The 23,241-nt window shown below is 40.7% G+C and overlaps 3 protein-coding genes across 3 annotated transcripts in view; all 3 read left to right on the top strand.

Moving 5' to 3' along the window:
• The first annotated feature begins 1,360 nt into the window (after positions 1-1,360).
• rpp14 (ribonuclease P/MRP 14 subunit) lies at positions 1,361-4,186 on the top strand. The gene is made up of 6 exons (XM_073844718.1): positions 1,361-1,414; positions 1,781-1,895; positions 2,015-2,099; positions 3,308-3,384; positions 3,654-3,732; positions 4,050-4,186. Exons 1-6 carry the CDS (start codon positions 1,366-1,368, stop codon positions 4,119-4,121), a joined length of 477 nt encoding a protein of 158 aa, XP_073700819.1. The 5' UTR covers positions 1,361-1,365; the 3' UTR covers positions 4,122-4,186.
• LOC141339086 (hydroxyacyl-thioester dehydratase type 2, mitochondrial-like) lies at positions 4,143-4,833 on the top strand. The gene has a single exon (XM_073844717.1). It carries the CDS (start codon positions 4,143-4,145, stop codon positions 4,641-4,643), a length of 501 nt encoding a protein of 166 aa, XP_073700818.1. The 3' UTR covers positions 4,644-4,833.
• Positions 4,834-6,094: 1,261 nt separating this feature from the next.
• Positions 6,095-23,241, top strand: part of pxk (PX domain containing serine/threonine kinase) — a 38,639-nt gene continuing 21,492 nt past the window's right edge. Inside the window, 7 exon segments of the mRNA XM_073843830.1 lie at positions 6,095-6,443; positions 9,180-9,230; positions 12,328-12,375; positions 12,604-12,790; positions 12,874-12,951; positions 14,025-14,098; positions 14,365-14,439. Of these exon segments, the coding sequence (XP_073699931.1) occupies positions 6,330-6,443; positions 9,180-9,230; positions 12,328-12,375; positions 12,604-12,790; positions 12,874-12,951; positions 14,025-14,098; positions 14,365-14,439 (627 nt within the window). The 5' untranslated portion in view covers positions 6,095-6,329.

The following is a 23,241-nucleotide window of genomic DNA, read 5'->3' on the forward strand; positions in this document are numbered from 1 at the left end:
CCGTGCTCTTCTCGAAATCGGGGTTTTGAGTTTAGAGAAATGAAAAGTGAAACGAAGCTGCTTCAGGAAGTTCCAGTCAGGAAAGTCTCAACCCCAGAGTTGCGCAACTTTATTTGGCGTAAATTTCATTTAACAGTAGGGGGGGACAATAAATATAAAATTTCTCATGAGCAATTTTTGAAGGGGACGCAAAATAATACAGTCAAATTGTACTTATAAAGATACACAACAATAAAAACAAAAACAAAAAAAGGTTTACAATTTTATTAATAGTGAGGTTTGTTCGGACGTAACACAGTGCTCATTTAGTAAATGCACAGCTAAATGAAACGCCACACACTCGCGACGAGCGGGTCTCGAACCCGGGTCTCCGGCACGGGAGGCGGACACGCTAACAAAAGGGCTAAAGGCTGGACCTACTGATAACGCTCGCTAGTTTATCTCTTGACATCAGGGAAGTGAGGTATACCTGCAACATTCTAATTGTGGCCCTTAATGTTAAGTTAACATTATGCCAAGTCGTCACAAATAAAACTATGCATGGGAAACGGCTTTGGCGTCTTGCATTGCATTATGCAACAAGCTATGGTAAACAAGCTAACGTTAACTAGATAAGTAATGTTTTAATTGCTAATATAGCAGATTCATGGAAAATTACATCGGTAATCAGCATTTTTGCCGCGACTAATTTATGAATGAGTCTGCATCAACTACATTAAAGAGAATCGCTTTATTTAAAGTTAATGAAATACCCTATTTACTGGAGTTCAGCATTAATTGAGCCGCAGCCACACACCTGACTCGTGTGTGTAAAGCGGGCAGTGGGCCAAACCACTGTAAGGAAGGGGAGGGGGAACTCAACTGTTTCTAAATGCATTTTTTGCGGGGTTTTTTTCTACTTACACGAGTAGGTATACATACATATATTTTTCACAATAGAGAGTGCGATTTTTTTTTAATAATTTTTTTAGAGAGGGGGGGGGGACAACCCTCGGATGGGGGGGGACATGTCCCCCCCGTCCCCCCCGGGATTTACGCCCATGAAGACATGCTCAGATCATATTTACTTCACTGTGTGTTTTATGCTATAAAACAATAAATAAATAAATAATAATAATTGTAACAAAAATGCGAGCGGAAAAATACGAATTAATATGAAATTGGAAGAAAATAACAGTAGCTGGAGAAACATATAAACTTGTGAATAAATAAACAAGCTTTCGCTGAATTTGTCTTTATTTATTTGTTTGTGTTGCAAATTCATGTCCGTCATCACGTTATGAATTCATTTCACCGCTGATGTTGTTCTATTATTTTATACGGTTTAATCGTGTTCTCGCGAGATTTGACAGAACGAGAGAGCGCATGGCGCTGCGCATGCTGTGGGTAAAGGACAAACACGACTTGTATTTTTGTGAGTTTATCTGTTTTCTGGCCTCTTAGCGGTTAGTTGTTTAATTTAACATTTAAATGCAGCATGTTTTTTAAAACACAGCGAATGGAGACTGTTTAACTAGTAGGCTATAAGTCTTTTTCGCAGTTTATAGCTAATACAGTACTGACACGTGATCTGGAAAACAGCTTCCGTCAATGTTATTTAAGTTACTCTACTAATTCACTATTTTAAATAATACCATAGTAGTACGATGATACAGTGCTTTTGTTTGTTTTGTCATATACCTTGTTATTATATTCGTATTGCATATGGAACTCATACTTTGACATATTTTCGTAGCAACTAGCACTGATTAGATTTTATACTTTTTTGTTTTTCATTTAGCAAACTCTCAGACCATCAAGAAAGGATTTCAGAATCAAGATATGGAGGAACCCTCCAAATATGAGCGATATGTCTACAAAAATGGTTCGGTTTACCATTACATGAAGATATCTCTGTAAGTGTCATGAGACAGGTCAGTTTTGGTCTGGTCATTTTATTAAAAAGCAGTTTTTAGATGCAGATAAAATGGTCGAAACCTCATTTTTTTCTTTGCCTTGCTTTTTTTTTTTGTAGAGTTTTGGAGAGTGGAAGCAAATGTATATCTGAGGCACAGTTCAAACAATTGATCATTTGTGGACTTAAAGATCTGTACGGAGAGGTGAGTGTGTAGCATGTCTCTCTTTGTTGATTTTATTTGGTACAATTCATTATTTTTTATAATATAATATGTTAAGGCACAACTTAGAAATATATTTTGGATATCTGTAATACATTTGAGAATTGTTAATTTAATCATACACTGCCAGTCAAAAGTTTTTGAACTGTAAGATTGTTCATGTTTTTTTTTAAAGACTTTTCTTCTGCTCACAAAGCCTGCATTTATTTCATCCAAAGTACAGCAAAAACAGAATAATTTAGAAATAGTTTTACTGTTTGAAATAACTGTTTAAATGCATTTAAACATGCAATTTATTCCTGTGAATTCAGCATCATTACTCCAGTCTTCAGTGTCACATGATCCTTCAGAAATTATTATAATATTTTAATGTTAAAAAAACTTTCATTATTATTAGGTTAAAAACAGCTGAGTAGAATTTTTCAGGTTTCTTTGATGAATAGAAAGTTCAGAAGAAGCGCATTTATTAAAACAGAAATGTCTTTATTAATTTAAAGCAACCTTGCTAAATAAAAGTATTAATTTATATCATTTCTTTCTCACAAATTATACTGACTTCAAGCTTTTGAATGGTATAGTGTGTAATATTACAAAAGCATTTTGTTTCGGATAAATGCTGATCTTTGGATCTTTCTATTCATCGAAGAATCCTGAAAATAATGTACTCGACTGTTTTAAATATTGATCATAATAATAATTTAAAATTTTAAAATGTTTCTAGAACAGCAAATCATCATATTAGAATGATTTCTGTAGCATCATGTGACTGAAATCTGGAATAATGCTGCTGAAAATGTCGCTTTGAAATCACACAAATAAATTACATTTTAAAATGTATTCAAATAGAGAGCAGTTATTTTAAATAGTAAAATTGTTTCAAAATTTTACTGTTTTTGCTATACTTTGGAGCAAATAAATGCAAGCCTAGTGAGCGAAGAGACTTCTTTAAAAAACATGAAAAATCGTACTGTTCAAAAACTTTTGACTGGTAGTGCAAACAATGCCAAAATGTAAAATAATCACATATATTAATAATTATAAATTCTGTGATCAATAAATTAGATTTTATTTTTGAATCCTTGAATCCTTGAATAAATGAACAAAAAATCTTATTCTTCAGTGTTTCTTTGTTTTTGACTTTATCCTGATCTCTGACTAAGTATAATGCTTTTATTTTCTCTGTATGGCAGATTGGAGCTTCTTTTCCATTTGATTTGCTGAAGTTTGATCGGAACGAATTGACAGCCATACTAAGAGTGTACAACAGGTAAGACATGCTCATACAACAAATCTCGTACACTTAGGACAAAGTGTTTAAACGCAGTTTACTTGAGGTACATAGCAGTTTATAAACACTAGGGTGTCCCTCAGGGCTCAAGTTTAGGACCATTTCAATTGTGACATTCTATAGTAATTCGAGTCTAAAATGCAGTGCAAATATTTGTATCTCTAACTAATACACACTTATGGACTTGTCAATCTAATAAGGTTCAGTCTTAACGTTCTGTTGTTGTGTGTCTTTTTTTTTTATCTCAGCGGACTGGTGAAATTGTGGAGTGCATTAACATTACTGGGATCATTTGAAAATGAGGCATGTGCATTCAGAGTCATACAGGTACGTTTCCCCCAGCGTTGAAGCTGATTTAACATCAGCCCTGAGTTTGCAGTCTGTTGGCACTAGATGTCAGTAAAAAGCTTGTGGATTGATTGTAGACCTGCAATGACTAGACACAATTTTAACACGAGCATTGGCATTCTGTCTGCCAAAGTGCGTACTTTGCAATATACGTCAGATTGCTGATGGGCGGTTACTGTGGCTGTTTATCTCTGGTTTTATATACTGAACCCCAATGAAGTTCTAATCAATGTCACAGACATCGGTGTTGAATGCAAATTTCTAATTTCTATCTAACTTTCTTTCGATCATTGCAGGTTTCGCCGTTTTTACTAGCGTTGTCCGGGAACAGCCGTGAACTCCAGTTTGGAGACCATCTGATGTCCTAAAAAAATACTCTGGAAAAAAAAATGACGTTTTTTCTCAGAAGAAGTATTTTCAGCAGACATATATACCATTTTGTCAACTCAGCATTGACGGTTCCCACATCCCTCACAGTAGGGCACAGGTCGCTTTACGTGGGCGAGCGGGCCTCGCTTAGCAAAACATTCAGTGCTGGAGACGTCGCACTTTTTGCCGAGCTAACGGGGGACACGAATCCTCTCCACCTTGACTCTGAATACGCCAAAACGACCTCTTTTGAGACCCCTATTGTTCACGGAGTGCTGATTAACGGTCTGATCTCAGCAGTTCTTGGGACTAAGTTGCCCGGCAAAGGCTGCGTGTTTCTCTACCAGGAAATTCGCTTTCCGGCGCCCCTCTATATTGGAGAGGAGGTTGTGGCGGAAGCCGAGGTCAAAAAGATCAAAATGTCCTTCGCTTTTATTTCTGTTTCCTGCGCTGTCAAAGACAAAGTGGTCATGGAGGGAGAGGTCATGGTCATGATGCCGCAAGACGCACAACAATCGTGAGGAATTCGAGTGAACGCTGCCCTTCAGTTTGTGTTCGAAACGTCCTGCCAGGAATTAAATGCTTGTTTTTGTTTCTTTTGAAATGTAACGCTCACAGATGTAATATGCCTTGTTTTTTGTTCTCCGAGAAGTTGTTTGAATAAAAAACTGTGAGAAAATAAACAGCTCTTTGACTTCCAACCTCAGCAAAGAGATCGTTTTCTGCTCCTTTCAAGAGGTTATGCAAAACGGTAATAAAAAAAATCGGAAGGTTAACATAATAGTGGTCAAATTACATTAAATCAACCAGCAAATGTCCGCTTTTCTTTCAAACAAAATCATTTGAACTTTTTCCAGTAATATGTCCCGGGGGGTGTTCCATAAAACAAGTTTACCAAATAAGCCAGGCTTATTTCAGTTAGTCTGACTTATTGTCACTTGATTTGGCTCAAAATAAGTCAGACTAACTGAAATAAGCCTGACTTATTTGGTAAACTTGTTTTATGGAACACCCCCCAGGTTCTTCTTCACAAGATCTTCAAATAACCTTTGTCTTGGTCCTCATTTCTTTAATTTTTCGCTTGCTTTCTCATATATATATATATATATATATATATATATATATATATATATATATATATATATATATATACACACACACACACACACACACACATACAGTAGTCAAAATTCGAAGTGGATCAAAAAAGTTCAAAGTTGTCCTAAGACAAGAACAGGTATTGTTTTGGTTTTAGGACAACTTTGATGAAAGGTTTTTATCCACTTCAAATGCTGACTACTATATATATATATATATATATATATATATATATACACACACACACACACACACACACACACACACTTTTTTTTTCCCTCAGACCTTTGTTGTAATATTTGGCACACTTTCCCTCAGACCACACTTTTCTCCATCAGACCTTTGTTGTAATATTTGGCTTTGCTTTGTTTGTACGTTACGTGCAAATATTTAAACATAAACTTCCGATGTTCTGTCCTCTAATATTTGCTTATAAGTTATAAAAAAAACAAAAAGAGAACTCACCGAGTGCTGTTTACATTGAGTCACATGTTAATCCGACCTGTCACATGATTTTCCCTTCACAACATTTAGCTTCACTGCTAGCAGCTTCACCAACATCCAACACTTGTGTTACAAACTCCAACTGACAATGCATGACCACAGGCACAAAAATGAAGTCGAAAATGGTTTGTGTGACACTTTATTAAGTTCCATTTCATTCAGACCCCCCACAGGAAACAACATGAGTGAATTTAGCCGTGAGCCCTATGAGGTTTCCTGTTTGAGGGTATTTACTAAAACATGGCGTCACTCACTTTCTTTCGCCTTTACCTAATTGCACGAAGAATACAACTCAAGAACTAACTTATATAAATGAAAATCCTTTTACATACATATTTTAAATAAAAACATAACATTAGTAGAATAACAAAAATGCGCAGTCGTTCACTTTCACTCGTGTGCGCGCACTCCAGAGTCAGAGTGGACGTGCTTCTTTTCTCTAAAACATCTACGTCACATTTCACTGGCAGTTTCTGATTCGTTTCTCCCACGTTGTCTCAAGCACAGAAGAGCAGTGAACCGTCACATCCCTTTACCGACCGGGGCGGGCTCTCGGTTACCGAACCCTGTCTAACCGGGGCTGTTTGGTGTTGTTTTGATCCGGGATGGCGTTCATGGAGCAGCAGCCGCAGCCGTTGTCCGGCAAGAAGCCGCCGCTGGACGACACCGTGCCGCTGATCGCCGTGATCGAGGCCAGCCAGAGTTTACAATCACACACGGTAAACAGCACAACCGGAGCCGCGCTGGTCGCTGTTTATGTTTGTGCGGAGACGTGGACTGTGTCGATTAGACCGATGTGGATCCGTTAAACCTTTAATATGAATTATAAATATGCGTTGAAATGTCTGTAAAACAGGGGCTTAAAGCCAAACTTTAGGTTGTATGTCGTTTAACGTTGTTGCTTCTCGATTATTTGTAGACGCGTATTTGTATTTAGTGTCAGTATAAAATGCGTTTTTGTTTAGTTTGATGTTAATGTCAACAGTCAAAAAATTGCGTAAATTTTAGGTAGTTTAGATAAAATGTACAGTAGTATCCGATTAATGGCATTTAGTGTCAGTATAAAATTAGGATTTATTTTTAGTCGTTTAATGTTGATGTCAGTAGTCAAACATTAGTGTTAATTTAGTCAAATGTAGATGCTTAGTTTCTCAATAATTTATCGATTAGTATCGGATTAATTGCATTTAGTGTCAGTATAAGATGATGTTTTTAGTCGTTTAATGTTGATAGTCAAAAATTAGTGTTAATTTAGTCCAATGTAGATGATTAGTTTCTCGATAATTTATCGATTAGTATCCGATAATCGTATTTAGTGTCAGTATAAAATGAGGATTTTTTTAGTCGTTTGATGTTGATGTGAATAGTCAAAAATTGGTGTTCATTTAGTCAAATGTAGATGCTTAGTTTCTCGACACTTTATCGATTAGTATCAGATTAATCGCACTTAGTGTCAGTATAAAATTAGTTTTTGTTTAGTTTCTCAATAATGTCCTTTAGTAATGTCAATAGTGAAAAACTAGCATGAATTTAGTCAAATGCAGATGTTTAGTTGCTCAATAATTTGTTGATTAGTATCAGATTAATCGTATTTAGTGTTAGTGTAAGATGAGTTTTTGTTTATTCATTTGATGTTAATGTCAGTAGTCAAAAATTAGCATAAATTTAGTCAAATGTAGATGATGTTTAGTTGCTCGATAATTTGTCGATTAGTATCAGATTAATCGCATTTAGTGTTAGTATAAGATGAGTTTTTGTTTGGTCGTTTAATGTTAATGTCAGTCAAAAATGAGCATAAATATAGTAAAATGTAGATAGTTGCTTGAAAATTTGTCAATTAGTATCAGATTAATCGCATTTTATTAGTTTCTCAATAATGTCCTTTAGGTATGTCAATAGTGAAAAACTAGCATGAATTTAGTAAAATGCAGATGTTTAGTTGCTCAATAATTTGTTGATTAGTATCAGATTAATCGTATTTAGTGTTAGTGTAAAATGAGTTTTTGTTTATTCATTTGATATTAATGTCAATAGTCAAAAATTAGCATAAATTTGTAAAATGTAGATGTTTCGTTGCTTGATAATTTGTCGATTACTATCAGATTAATCGCATTTAGTGTCAGTACGAGATAAGTTTGTTTAGTCGTTCAATGTCAAATCAAAAATTAGCATACATTTGTAAAATGTAGATGTTTCGTTGCTCGATTATTTGTCGATTACTATCAGATTAATGGCATTTAGTGTCTGTATAAAATGAATTTTTGTTTAGTTGTTCGATGTCAATAGTCAAAAATTAGTGTAAATTTTGTAAAATGTACTTGTTTAGTAATTAAATTATTTTAATTTTAAGATTTAGTAAACAAATATCAATTTTAAATGAAATAGTACCTCTCTAACACGATTTTTAATTTTAATAAACATTTGTTTTATCATATAATTAACATATATGACTATCGAAAGTAACATGTAAACTCTGCTTCATTCGATTTTATCTATCGATTTATTAATTTATTAAAATTAAAGTAAAAAAGCTTTTAACAAAAAAAGATCTTGTATACTGTAGATCTCACGTGACGTGATCTGGATCTGTTCTTGTGGATTTACAGGCGGAATTGAAAATTTGTCATTTGCATTTGTGCCGAAAGACATTTCCTCTTGCTGTGAAACCGAAGCCACAAAAGATACGAGTGTTTCCTTTCACATTTATTCATCTATTCGTTTCTCAGTCGTTCGTATGAAAGTGCAATCTAGTAAACCACTTTCAGTTCTACGTGACACAAACTTTACAGCCTGTTAAATGTTTCTTTTCTTTTTAGAGTAGAGTAGATTCGTGGTAAATGAACAACTAGACCTCAGTCATCGGTTATATAATCAATTTTATATATTTAATGTTATCTCGTGGGCTGAAAGTCACAATGTTGATGCATCTTAAGATATGAGGAGTGTGAAAATAGTCAACCGCAGCAGAACGGACGTGATCTGAAACAGTGTTGCGGATGGAAACTGAAGGGGTATTTTCTCTTGTTGTAGTCTTGTGGAAACTATCAGGTGATGATTTGAAGGAGAGTCAAACATTAATAAGCATGAGACGTGGCTGTAAGTGTCAGGGTCAGCGTGAGGTTGCTGAAGGGTTTTTGGAGACTGTGTTACATTTGGCCTTTTCACTTCCTGCTTTGGTCTTGCTTCATAATTCGGCTGTAAAAACCACAAATCCGTGACAACATGACCTTGGTCTCTTGAATGACCAATATTGTGAAGAAGAAGCAGAAGAAGAAGAAAGAAATTAATGATGGGCTTGTTAGGCTAGTTTCTACACGTCAAGCTGGACTAGTTTGGTGGTTTTAAAGGTTATTTGGGGGTTGAAGACTAGATAAACCAGTTTTTTAGCTGGGTCTTGTTTTTATGTATATTTGCTGCTGTGGATTCAGTCATCAAAGTGTCTTTGTTGTTAACAGGAGTACATTATTCGTGTACAGAGGGGAGTTTCTACAGACAACAGCTGGACAGTGAGTTAGATCTATCTATCTGTCTATCTGTCTATCTATCTAACTGTCTATCTAACTCTCTGCCTTTCTGTTTATCTATGTGTCTCTATATATCAATTGTTGGTCTGTCTGGCTGTTTATCCATCTATCTATCTCTCTGCTTGTCTATCTATCTTGTCTGTCTATCGTCTATGTGTCTGTTTGTCTGTCCATCCATCTATCTATCCCTCTGCCTATCGTCTATCTGTCAGTCTGTCTGTCATCTATATATCTATCTGTCTGTCTGTCTGTCTGTCTGTCTGTCAATTGTTGGTCTGTCTGGCTATCTATCTATCTATCTATCCCTCTGCCTATTATTTATCTATCTATCCCTCTGCCTATCGTCTGTCTATCTGTCAGTCTGTCTGTCTGTCTGTCTGTCTGTCTGTCTGTCTGTCTGTCTGTCTGTCTGTCTGTCTGTCTGTCTTTCTGTCAATTGTTGGTCTGTCTGGCTATCTATCTATCTCTTTGCTTGTCTCGACATTAAGGCTTGTCCGCTTGTCCGGGACAAGTGGATTTTGTGAATGGGCAAGTGAAGGAGAATTTTACTTGCCCGACCGGACAAGTAACCTGATACATCAATAACAAACAATAACTAGCGTAGCACCGAAACTTTGGTGAGAATGATTCTGATTGTATTACTTACAGTGTAAACGGTGACTGAAAACAGACAGTATCAAGCATCAAGCTCGTGCAGCCTATCTGAATAACGGAAATTTTAAAACTAATAGGCGCAACATCATACACAAAGAAACAAACATACTGCGGTATAAAAAAAAAAAAAAGATAAATATTGTATGACATATTATATAGGTAAGCACCATTACGATTGCAAACGTGACATTGATTTTATACAACAGTAGTTCAATAAACTAGTATTTAATATTAACTAATATTAACTGACTTACATTTTTAGACACATCACTGACTGTTTTTGTTAACGAAATAAGCAGCAGAACAGTCGCAAATCTGACAAACACACAGCGGTGTTTCAATACTGAATGATTTAGCATTTAATTTAATGAATGCAGTGAACAAACTGGTTGAATCCGTCTATGGTTGAATCCGTGACTCACTCATTAAGACAGTGACTACTGCCACCTATTGGTGGTTCGGTTTCATATTTAAAAGTAATGCATTTTTTCAACATTTTAGATTTATATGTTAAAAAAAGTACAACATTAATCTTATAACAATATTTATGCATTTGCAATTTTACTGTGTAAATGCATTTTTTGGAACCTCTTATCTTCATTAAACAGTCTAAGTAAATACATTTAAATAGCATTTTCGATGCAGACTGGGTTTTTCCTGTGCAGTGGAAAGATGGAGTTTGTTGATACTGATTTAATCTGAATGGTAACCATACAGAGTCTAGTTATTCTAATTGAATGTATTGATAAAATTTCAGAATTTAATATAAATGATGACACATTTAGTAAGGTTAGGAAAATAAAGTTAAAAAGTGTCCTAGAATCAATTTAAGGCAAATATCACAAATATTCTGATTAAAGTAAGACCTTATAGAGCACTGATGTGACTATTGCTTCAGAAAAGATTAATTTACGGCAAAAAAAAGGCTCTTTTTTGCCTTGGACAAGTACATTTTTTATTCGGACAAGTGAATGTCTGATTTACTTGTCCGAAGGACAAGCACATGTCAAAGCTTAATGTCAAGCCCTTCTGTCTGTCCGTCCGTCCGTCCGTCCGTCTATCTATCTATCTATCTATCTATCTATCTATCTATCTATCTATCTATCTATCTATCTATCTATCTATCTATCTATCTATCTATCTATCCCTCTGCCTATTGTCTGTCTTTCTGGCTATCTATCTCTTTGCTTGTCAGTCTATCTCTCTGTACGTCTGTCAGTCTGTCTGTCGTCTGTCTGTCTGTCTGTCTGTCTGTCTATCTATCTATCTGTCTGTCTGTCTTTGTTTATCTATCTGTCTGTCTATATATCAATTGTTGGTTTGTCTGGCTATTTATCCATCTATCTCTCTGCTTGTCTATCTATCGTGTGTGTGTGTGTGTGTGTGTGTGTGTGTGTGTGTGTGTGTGTGTGTGTGTGTGTGTGTGTGTGTGTGTGTGTGTGTGTGTGTGTGTGTGTGTGTGTCTGTCTGTCTGTCTGTCTGTCTCTCTGTCAATCTATCTATCTATTCCTCTGCCTATCGTCTGTCTATCTGTCAGTCTGTCTATATGTCTGTCTGTCTGTCAATTGTTGGTCTGTCTGGCTATCTATCTATCTCTTTGCTTGTCTGTCTGTCGGTCTGTCTGTCTGTCTGTCTGTCTATCTATCTATCTATCTATCTATCTATCTATCCCTCTGGCTATTGTCTGTCTGTCTGTCGGTCTGTCTGGCTATCTATCTATCTCTTTGCTTGTCTGTCTATCTATCTATCTATCTATCTATCCCTCTGGCTATTGTCTGTCTGTCTGTCTGTCTGTCTGTCTGTCTGTCTGTCTGTCTATCTATCTATCCCTCTGGCTATTGTCTGTCTGTCTGTCGGTCTGTCTGGCTATCTATCTATCTCTTTGCTTGTCTATCTATCTCTCTGTACGTCTGTCTGTCTGTCTATCTGTCGTCTATTAATTTGTCTGTTTACGTATCTGTAAATCCATCGATTTATCTATCTGTCTATCCATCTGTTTAACTATCTCTCTATTTATATATCTATTATTGGTCTATCCATCTATTTTTCCCTCTTTTTGTCATCTATCTATCTATCTATCTATCTATCTATCTATCTGGCTGGCATCTATCCATCTGTCTGTCTATGTCAAACCATCTGTCTTTTTATCAGTCTGTCTATCCATTTATTCATCTATCTGTTGTTGGTCTATCTATATATCTATTGTTGGTCTGTCTATCTATCCATTTATCTATCCCTTCGTCTGTCTCTCTGTCCATATATCGGTTATCTATCTATCTATCTATCTATCTGTCTATCTGTCTATCTATCTATCTATCTATCTATCTATCTATCTGTCTATCTGTCTATCTGTCTATCTATCTATCTATCTATCTCTTATGTTTGTTATTGTCAGAATGATTGATTGTAGTTTTGATTTTTGCAGATCATCCGGCGATACAGCGATTTTGACATGCTGAACAATAGTTTACTGGTAAGTGGACCGTTAGAACAAACCTCCGTTAGAAAAAAACTTCCGTTCCCCTGTAAGCGTTTGACAGCTGCTGTTTCAAAATAAATTGAATAGCATTGCTCTGACGTCTCAATGGCAATGATTCACTCTTGCTGAGTCCTCAAAAGCTCACATGCCTGAGAAAGCTTTTAACTTTAGCCTTCCCATCAGTGAAAGAGTAACTATGAGTCAATCCCTCTGTGTTCACAGATCTCTGGCCTCAACCTGCCACTTCCTCCTAAGAAGTTGTTAGGGAACATGGACCGAGAGTTTATAGCCGAGCGGCAGAAAGGTCTCCAGGCCTATCTAAACTACATCACACGTCACCATATCCTCTCCAGCTGTGAGCTGGTCAAAAAATTTCTCGACACTAACAATTACTCAGCAAACTACACGGGTAATGCAACCAGGCCACTCATTTTTAAAATGTGTTTAGCATCAAAATTGTTTTTAAAATCCTTCTCTTTCTTCTGTTTTTAGAAATAGCCTTACAGCAGGTGTCTATGTTCTTCAGATCTGATCCAAAATGGGAAGTTATTGAGCCGTTAAAAGACATTGGTGAGTGAAGCAATCCAGTTTCTTGGATATTATATTTTTATAACATTTTATAAATTCCATTTTGTTTATTTACTTTTTATAGTGTTTATATGGGACAGAATTACCTTAACGTTTACCACAAAGGATTACATTTACATTTACATTTATTCATTTAGCAGACGCTTTTATCCAAAGCGACTTACAAATTGGGAATACAACAAGTGATTCATCCTAAGGAGGCAGGTCAACATAGGAAGTGCTCAAAAATACCATATATTAGGCGTTGTTAGAAGAGTACAGGCTAGAAAGGGAAGATCAAGAAAGAGAGGAGAACAAAGTTTTTTTTTTTTTTTTAATAATATTATTGAGTCAAATAGTGTCGAAAAAGATGGGTTTTCAGCAGTCGCTTGAAAGCTGTTAAGGAGTCTGCATTCCGGAGAGGGGTGGGAAGATCGTTCCACCAGGCAGGAACGTTGAACGAGAATGTTCTGGAAAGGGATTTCATGCCTCTCTGTGGTGGTACAATGAGGCGTCTTTCACTAGAGGATCTCAGACTTCTGGAGGGAGTGTAGATGTGTAGTAGTGAATGGAGGTAGGCAGGTGATTACACTGTCAGCATTGATATGTCACAGCTATAAAAAAGTTAATGATTTAACTTTTATTGATTTGTTTCTCTCATTGACTCTGTTTATATATATATATACCATCAGCCGTTGGTTTACTTTAACACGTTTAGTGCTCCTGACAACTTGATGGATTTCATAGACTCATGGGAAATTTTTTATCCTCTAAACACAACCTGAGTTTCACAGCCAAGACACATTTGAGAGTAAACCTGCTCTTATTTTTATTTCAGAGGGTGATTCATTCACAAAGCGTTAACATTTACCCTGACATGTTTACATTTCATCCTTTTACCCCCAAATCAAAAGGAAAGCTAGGAAATATTTTTTATTTTAAAGAAAATAAAAGCTATTTGTAGGACTTTTTCCATTACAGCATTATAGCTAATGTATATTTCTAAAACTGGTTTGAAATACGACATTTGTACATGAAATTTATCCAATCATCTAAAACTATCTGTCCTGTCATAGGCTGGCGATTGCGAAAGAGGTACTTCTTAGTCAAAGACAAAGATCAGCCCAAAGACAAACAAGTATTAAGTTGGGTAAGTTGCATTTTGACTTACACAAACCTTTTTCTGGATACTCTCTCTCTGTTAATCCAGTACTTTGACCCTCGACTTGTTTAATTCCCGTTATTACGTAACCCTGATGAAGTCGATCCTGTTGGTCGCCTTCAACGCCACTTTGTTTGGCTGCACAAAGAACTTAACTAACCTCTACTAATCTCTCCTGACGTGTTTGTGTTGATTCTCTTCTATAATTAGCATCGTGTGACCCTTGTACTGACCAAAATACATTTCTTTACCAGGTGGATTTGGGTCCAGATAAGTTCCTGTCCGACAAAGATCTCCAGTCTGCAATGAAGCTGCTTCCAACTTTGTCTGTGAGTCTACTTTACAAAGCTGTTGGAAACTTCCCCATAATTTACTCATCTTCAAGCCATCCTAGGTGTATACGACTTTCTTCTTTCACACGAATACAATTGGAGTTATATTAAACAATGTCATGGTGCTTCCAAACTTTATAATGGCAGTGAATGGCTGTTGAGATTTTGAAGACCAATAAAGTGCATCCATCCATCATAAAAAGTGCTCCACACGGGTCCGGTGGTTAAAAAAGTCCTTCTGAAGCAAATCAATGTGTTAAATATAAATATGGATATTTTTCTTAAACAAATGCATTGATTCTCTTCAGAAGGCCTTTATTAACCTTAATGGAGTACTTTTCATGATGGATGGATGCACTTTATTGGCCTTCAAAATCTCAACATCTATTATAAAGCTTGGAAGAGCCAGGACATTTTTAAATATAACTCTGATTGTATTCGTCTGAAATAAGAAAGTCTTATACATTTGTGATGGCTTGAGGGTGAGTAAATCATGGGGTCATTTTCATTTTTTGGTGAGCTATCTCTTTGCTTTCGGGAATGAACTAAAAGAGCCTGTCTTTGTGTACAGACCCGAATGTTTGGATGTTTTGTGTGCGAACGCCGTCATGTGCTCTTGTTTTTCCTGCTTCCTCAACGTCAGCAGCCGTACAGCGAAATTAAACAGATCAGTGAGAGAAACACATCTTTACCAGGGCTCTAGAGTGCGACCAATTTGGTCGCATGTGCGACCTAATTTCTCAATGGTGCGACTAAAAAAAATCAAAGGTTGCACCGGTGCGACCAGCCGTTCGAGGGGGAAAAAAACGAAACTCCGTCACTCTTAGTCTCCATGTTGCTCAACAACAGACACACATTAGACCCATATCGTGGTCTAAACCAATCAGAGATAAAGGACGGATCCCGCCCCCCCCTCTGATTGTCCGTGGTCCAGATATTCCTGTACGTGTGTGTACGTTTGAAAATGCATGTGATGCAGTCAGGATGTCTCTACCTTGTTAAGCGTTCACAATGCCTCCTCCGCCAAAACACGGACTGGATCGCGGACTCCATTCATAAAAACGTACTCGGTTACTAACGTAACCTCGGTTCTCTCAGAGAGGGAACGAGTACTGCGTAAGCGTAAGCTTACGCTTGGGGAAAATCCTTTCCGCGAGAGATATTGAAGCCAAAAAATTATCCTTAATTTTGTATTAATGTAAAACGCGTTGCCGCAGTGAGCAGACATAGGCGAGGCGTATTGCGTGCCTATTGGCTGCTCTGCAGCAACTGCAGCACCTATCGAGCGAGGCTTGGCGCGAAACCAGCTCCAATGAGGGCATTTCGCGCCTAATACGTCATCTCCCGCCGAAAGTGGCGTGATCCAAGCCTATAAATATCGCTCGAAGGCAGCTACACTCTGGTTTTTTCATCATAAAAGCGCCCAGAGCACGCGCTTGCACGGCAAGGTACGCAGTACTCGTTCCCTCTCTGAGAGAACCGAGGTTACGTTAGTAACCGAGTACGTTCTCTTACGAGAGGTCTCTCGTACTGCGTAAGCGTAAGCTTACGCTTGGGGACCCCATGTAAAACGCCGTGCATGCCAAGATCTGATACCATAGACCCGAGGGCGATAGCCCGGGGTTCATATAGTGCTTGAACGTGCTTGAACGTATAAGGGGATTAGGACCCTAGAAACACTGGCTCCTGGTGTATCCGGGCAGGTAAACGACCTGGATAAACTTGGAACATGGGTCTAGATATCTGTTAATATCTAGACCGATAGCAACTTGGCCTGTAGGGCGGGAACCTCCAAGTTGTAGAATCTTATGAATGTAGACGGAGAGGCCCAGCCTGCCGCCGTACAACTGTCTTGCAAGTTAATCCCACTCGACCAAGCTCACGACGAGGCCACGCCCCTTGTGGAATGTGCTCTGACACCCAGCGGGCATTGCATGCTCTTGGACTCGTACGCCAGTGCAATAGCATCCACTATCCATCTGGATAAAGTCTGTTTTGACGCAGCCATTCCTTTAGAATGCCCGTAAAACGAGACAAACAGCTGTTCTGTCTGTCTAAAAGCAGACGTGCGAGACACATAGACTCTTAGCGCTCTCACTGGACATAAGAGTCTCGCGTCAGCCTCTTCATCCACAACCGGCAGAGCAGACAGTGCGATGACCTGTGCTCGAAACGGTGTGTTAATAGACTTTGGCACATATCCATGCTTGGGTTTGAGTATAACTTTAGAGTCGTTAGGTCCAAACTCCATGCATGTCGCGCCCACGGAGAGCGCGTGCAAGTCTCCTACGCGCTTTACTGAAGCGAGCGCTAGGAGGAATATAGCCTTAAGAGACAGATATTTTAATTCAGCCGCCTGTAGTGGTTCGAATGGTCCGCCCTTCATAGCGTCCAGCACCACAGAAAGGTCCCACGTTGGGACTGAAGGCGGTCTGGGTGGATTTAATCTCTTAGCTCCTCTAAGGAAGCGTATGATTAAATCGTTCCTCCCTATTGACTGACCTAGCGTTGTCCTCGAGAACGCTGCTATGGCCGCCACATAAACTTTGAGCGTGGACGGGGACCTGCCCTTGTCCAGCAGCTCTTGTAGGAAGGAAAGTACATCTGTCACTCCACAGTCTGTGGGTGAAGATCCGCGGGCTGTGCACCAGTCCGCAAATATCGACCACTTCGAGGCATAGAGCCGTCTAGTAGATGGAGCTCTAGCTTGTGCGATCGTTGATATCACTCCTGTGGGGAGTTCATCATATATTCCCTGGTGACCCATACATGAAGGGACCACAGCTCGGGGTGAGGGTGCCAAATCGCGCCGCCCGCCTGCGAGAGGAGGTCTCTCCTCACAGGTATTGGCCACGGTGAGATGCTCGTCATCTGCATCAGCGCTGGGAACCAAGGCTGGTTCCCCCAAAACGGCGCTATTAGCAGTATTGCACACCCTTCCTCCTTCACCCTCTCTATCACCTGAGGTAGGAGAGAGACTGGGGGAAAAGCATAAAGAGGACGGCGGGGCCGCGCATGGGCTAGCGCGTCCTTGGCTTTGGAAAAGAATTCTAGACAATGAGCGTTGTCCTGAGATGCAAATAGATCTATCTCCGCTCTGCCGAATGTTTTCCATAATAGTTGCACCGTCTGAGGGTGCAGCGACCATTCGCCCGCCGGAACATTGTTCCTGGACAGTCTGTCTGGTCCTACATTTAGGGTCCCCCGCACGTGCGCTGCCCTCAGCGAGCGCAGGTTGCGATGAGCCCATACCAGAAGGCGTTCTACAAGTGCATGTAGTTTTCTGGACCTGAGACCGCCCTGGCGATTTATGTAAGCCACTACCGATATGTTGTCGGAGCGGACTAATACATGACTTCCCTTCAATAAGGGAAGAAAATATGTCAGCGCATTCTCCACTGCCATCATTTCGAGGCAGTTGATATGCAGCGAATTCTCGCGTTCTGACCACTGGCCGAACGACGGTCTGCCGTCTAGCAGCGCTCCCCATCCCGAGGTGGACGCGTCCGTGGACACTACTTTCACCTTCGAGGGTCTCTCTAGAGTGACACCTGTTTGGTACCAGCCGGCTGTTCTCCACGGCATCAGGGCTGTAACGCATCTCTGATTGATCGTGAGACGGAGTCGACCGGACGCCCACGCTCGGCGCGGCACTCGCGCTCTCAGCCAGAACTGCAGTGGGCGCATGCAGAGCATCCCTAACTGTAGAACTGATGATGCTGAGGCCATAAGACCTAACACTCTTTGAAAGGTCTTGAGCGGGGCAGACTTGCTGCGGCAGAGCGCGCTCACTGCGCTCTGAACGTTCAGCGCGCGCACTGACGAAAGCTTCGCTGTCATTGCCAGCGAGTCCACTTCTATGCCCAGGAAGGAGATATTCTGGCTGGGGTTCAGCGAGCTTTTCTCCCAATTGACTTTCAAACCCAAGTTCTCGAGGTGATCGAGTAACATGGTCGTGTGTTCCCTGAGCATTGAGTGAGATTGCGCTAAAATCAGCCAATCGTCCAAATAATTCAGTATTCGCACGCCTTTCTGTCTGAGCGGGGCGAGCGCTGCGTCCATGCACTTTGTAAATGTACGGGGTGCTAGGGACAAACCGAATGGCAGGACTGTGTACTGATAAGCTTGGCCCTCGAAGGCGAATCTCAAAAATCGCCTGTGACGCGACGCTATCTGTATTTGAAAATACGCGTCTTTCAGATCCACTGACACAAACCAGTCTCCTCGGCACACTTGTGCGAGGATTTTCTTGGTTGTGAGCATTCTGAACTTTCGCTTCACTAGCGCTTTGTTCAGTTGCCTTAGATCTAGTGGTCACTTCGGCTCGTAGCAGGTGTGCTGCATCTGCCTTTATCGTGGTCTCGACGCGCGCCGTGTAACGGCGAGGGCGTCGTCGAAACTGGAGCGAATAGCCTCTCTTTATAATGTCCAGCACCCATTTTGAGACCCCTGGGAGTTTTTCCCATGCATCTATCATGTAATGCGAGGGGGTGGGTGCGAAGCGCGCTCCGATCTGTTACTAACGGAGCCGCTTCGGTGTCTGTGACATGCAAGGCTCGGGGTACGCTGACCGCGGGGACTGCTTTCTCTGTGTGTATGTGTGGTTGCGTGGTAACGGCACATTTAACACACTCGATGCAGCTTTAAGCCGCGTAGACTGGGCGTCGTCCGGTTTACAGAAACCGTAAGACCTGCCTGATGTAATATGTGTGGGCACTCTGAGGTGGGCACATATACCACATGCGAAGTCGGTGAAACTGTAGCGAATAGCCTCCTTTAATAATGTCCAGCACCCATTGTGAAACCCCTGGGAGCTTTTCCCATGCATTTACCTGTAACGCAAGGGGGTAGGTGCGAAGCGCGCTCCGATCTGTCAATAACGGAGTCGCTTCGGTGCGTTGTGACGCACGAGTGACTGTGACATTCGAGGCTCGGGGTACACTGACCGCGGGGACTGCTATCTTTGTGTGTATATGTGGTTGCGTAGTAACGGGCACATTCAACACACTCAGCGCAGCCTTTAGCCGTGTAGACGGGGCGTCGTCCGGTTCGTTTTTACAGAAACCGTAAGACCTGCCTGATGTGATATGTGTGGGCACTCTGGGGTGGGCACATTTATCACATGTGAAGCGCAGCCGATTCGGGTCGACTTTATGTGCGCGGGTTTTGTATGACAGGATGTGCTCATGTGTATGTGCATGCGAGCTACACACAAAACACCTTCGGCTATGGCCGGAACACCCGAAAATACACTCCTTTGAGGATTTAATTGGGTAGCCGTGAGAACGGCTCTTGAGTGCAGACAAGCAGGCTGCAGCGCCGGCTTGATGACTGCGGATAACGCTGGAACAGCCACATTTCTTGGAGCTGAGCGAGCGAATACTTTCGGTGGGAGTCTGGCAGCCGCGGGACTCGCGCACCGGCGTTCAACACTCCAAACAGCGTTCGCCTGCATAGAGCGAACGCACTCCTGGTTTCGTTTTTACAGAAACCGGTTGACGTGCATAATGAGGTGTCTGTGAGCACTGTGAAGCGGGCACATTTAACACTCCAAAACAACGTTCGCCTGCATAGAGCGGATGCACTGTTGGTTTCGTTTTAACAGAAACCGGTTGACGTGCATAATGAGGTGTCTGTGAGCACTGTGAAGCGGGCACATTTAACATCCCAAAGCATAGAGTTAATGCACTGTTGGTTTCGTTTTTACAGAAACCAACAGTGCATAATGTGGTGTCTGTGGGCACTGTGAAGCGGGCACATTTACCACGTGTGACGCGCAATCGATCTGAGTCGATTTTATGTGCGCTGTGTTTGTGTGTAGAGATGAGCACTGGTTAGTGGGCATATTCATACGACACATGAAACACCATCGGCCGTGGCCGGGACACCAGATAATACACTTTATTGGGGGTATATCTGTGTAGCCGTGGGAACGACTTTTGTGTGCAGGCAAACGGGCGACGGAGCCGGTTTGTTGGCTGCAGAAAACACTGGAAGTCACATTTCCTGGAACTGGACGAGCGAATAACTTTGGTGGGGGTCCGGCAACCGCGGGACTCGTACACTGTCGTTTTCCCAGATGTGCTAGGACGATTTCGGAGGCTCAGGTTTCAACTCAATCCTGGGCCGCGGGCCGCGTCTGGCGGGGCGGCGGCCAGACGAGAAAAACGTCAGAAATCGTTAACCACGGGTGCCTCTCAGCAACGGTGAGAGACCATGTTACGCAGCGCTGACGCGGCTAGGCGGCGGCGAGAGCGCGGCGAAGCAGGTTTGACGTCTGACGGCAAGCTTTAGAGGGGAGGGCCGACTTAGCACGCCGTCCAGCGGAGGGCAGACATAAGTGGGCTGCTATCGCCTCTTCTGAGCAGCATGCGCGTTCCCGCTTTGGCGGGAAACGGAAATCCTCTTCCTCCTTCATGGCCCCCCTCGTCAGCGGCGTCGATGGAAGCGGTGGCATACAGCGGCCGCTTTACGTCCGGAACAGAGGCTGACGAGGTCGATGAAGCAGGCGGGCGAACCGGCGAGCTTTGTCGGCTGGAGGAAGGGTCCGGGGCCCGCTGGGCACAGCGCTTTTTACGGCGCGACACCGCGCGGTCGGGGGAGCAGTCTCAGTGAAGAAGGCAAGGCAAGTCCTCAGAGTCGCCATTGGCATCTGCACGAGCCGTATGAAAGCATCTTTAAAAAGACACTTTGCTCTCTTAGAGAAACAGTGTGTATCGCAGCGGCGACACACACTGTAGATTATAAAGGATTATAAAGGATATAGGCGCCGGAAAGCGCAGCAGGAAGGCACGGAAGGCGGCGTGGCCAGCAGTTCCAATGGCTCGTCCCGCTGAGATGCTTGCAGTCGACGGCGGCTTCTTCTCCGGCTCCAGCGATGCGTGAGCTTCGCTTGAAGGATGAAAAAATCAGAGTGTAGCTGCCTTCGAGCGATATTTATAGGCTTGGATCACGCCACTTTCGGCGGGAGATGACGTATTAGGCGCGAAATGCCTCATTGGAGCTGGTTTCGCGCCAAGCCTCGCTCGATAGGTGCTGCAGTTGCTGCAGAGCAGCCAATAGGCACGCAATACGCCTCGCCTATGTCTGCTCACTGCGGCAACGCGTTTTACATTAATACAAAATTAAGGATAATTTTTTGGCTTCAATATCTCTCGCGGAAAGGATTTTCCCCAAGCGTAAGCTTACGCTTACGCAGTACGAGAGACCTCTCGTAAGAGAACCGAATTTACTATGGCGCGGAATGCCACGTAATACGTTGATTTCTGGATTGATAAATCAAAAGTTGGTCTGTCACTTAATTCAAATCGCGATATGGACTAGTGTCTATGAAAACTGAAAGGCAAAAAGACCGTTTAAAATGAATCCTGCATGTGTCCGTTTGCCATATGTATTAATGGTGGAGACGTGTTTTTTTTTTTTTAACTGCACACGTATAGACTACTGAAGCACGCGTGACGCTCCCGCTAATTTTTGGCATTTGCATCTCAAATGAACAGATAAACTCAATCTCCAAACCTACTGTGTCACTTTTACCGTTTCATTTGAGAAAGCATCATATCATACTGTACACACATAAACTTCACGGCAATCTGTCAAAATAAAAGTACGGTTTAACATGAAACAGAACATATTAGTACTGTATTACTTTTGTACAGTATAATGTAGGTGTTTATATATTCCTATTTATAAATCATATATATGTTTGCCAAAAATTAAAAGGTTATTTTTCATTTGATTAAAAATAAATACATGTTTATGCTTTCATTTGATTATGAGAAAAATTCAAACAAGAATTTCGAAAAATAAAAATAAAATAAAAAAAACAATTGTAGAGCCCTATTGTTCAAAATGTTAAAATAGAGAGTTTTGTCCTTATTTTTTCACTGAAATGTTTTCGTTATTACACAAAGTAGGGTAAAGTACTGGGGAAAAAATATGCTTCAAATAAAGAACTTTATATTGACCAGATTGTTAGTTAATCTTTACAAGTCAATATTGCCTATATGGACAGGGATTAAAAATAAATAAAATAAAAAAGTAAAAAAAAAGTTAACTTGTAAAACTGCGGTGTTGAATGTGATGCGGTTGAAAATTTGGGTGCACCTAACTCTTGTGCTGGTGCACCTAAGAAAAAAAGTTAGGCGCACCAGTGCAACCAGTGCAAAAAGTTAGTCTAGAGCCCTGTTTACTAAAGACTCCATTAACTCGCAGTGGAAATCATGGGTAGACACCTGAATATAATCTACCCTGTGATTTATATACTGTTATACACTGACAAATTTGGTGTAGAAATCATTTTTGACTCAGAAATGGCTGGTAAAAGTAACAATTAAAGGAGTAGTTCACTTTCAGAACAAAAAATGTACAGATAACGTACTCACCCCCCTGTCATCCAAGATGTTCATGTTTTTCTTTCTTCAGTCGTAAAGAAATTGTTTTTTGAAGAAAAAAATTTGGGATTTCTCTCCATATAGTGGACTTCTATGGTGCCCCCGAGTTTGAACTTCCAAAATGCAGTTTAAGTGCAGCTTCAAAGGGCTCTAAATGATCCCAGCCGAGGAAGAACGGTCTTATCCAGCGAAACGATTGGTTATTTGCTAAAAACATTTGCAATTTATATACTTTTTAATCTCTACACAGAGTACACACAGAGCTAGACAAGACGAGCATTTGAGGTTAAAAAGTATATAAATTGCCATTTTGTCATCGTTTTGCTAGATAAGACCGTTCTTTCCTCGGCTGTGTTCGTTTAGAGCCCTTGAAAGCTGCATTGTGGAAGTTCAAACTCGGGGGGCA

The sequence above is a fragment of the Garra rufa genome, chromosome 7, assembly GCF_049309525.1.
Source record: "Garra rufa chromosome 7, GarRuf1.0, whole genome shotgun sequence".
Lineage (NCBI taxonomy): Eukaryota > Metazoa > Chordata > Actinopteri > Cypriniformes > Cyprinidae > Garra > Garra rufa.

Coding starts and splice junctions, on each gene's coding strand:
- rpp14 (XM_073844718.1), top strand. CDS start 1,366: ATGGCGCTGCGCATGCTGTGGGTAAAGGACAAACACGACTTGTATTTT. Junction 1,415..1,780: donor CAAACACGACTTGTATTTTT/GTGAGTTTATCT, acceptor TTTTTCATTTAG/CAAACTCTCAGACCATCAAG. Junction 3,385..3,653: donor ATACTAAGAGTGTACAACAG/GTAAGACATGCT, acceptor TTTTTATCTCAG/CGGACTGGTGAAATTGTGGA.
- LOC141339086 (XM_073844717.1), top strand. CDS start 4,143: ATGACGTTTTTTCTCAGAAGAAGTATTTTCAGCAGACATATATACCAT.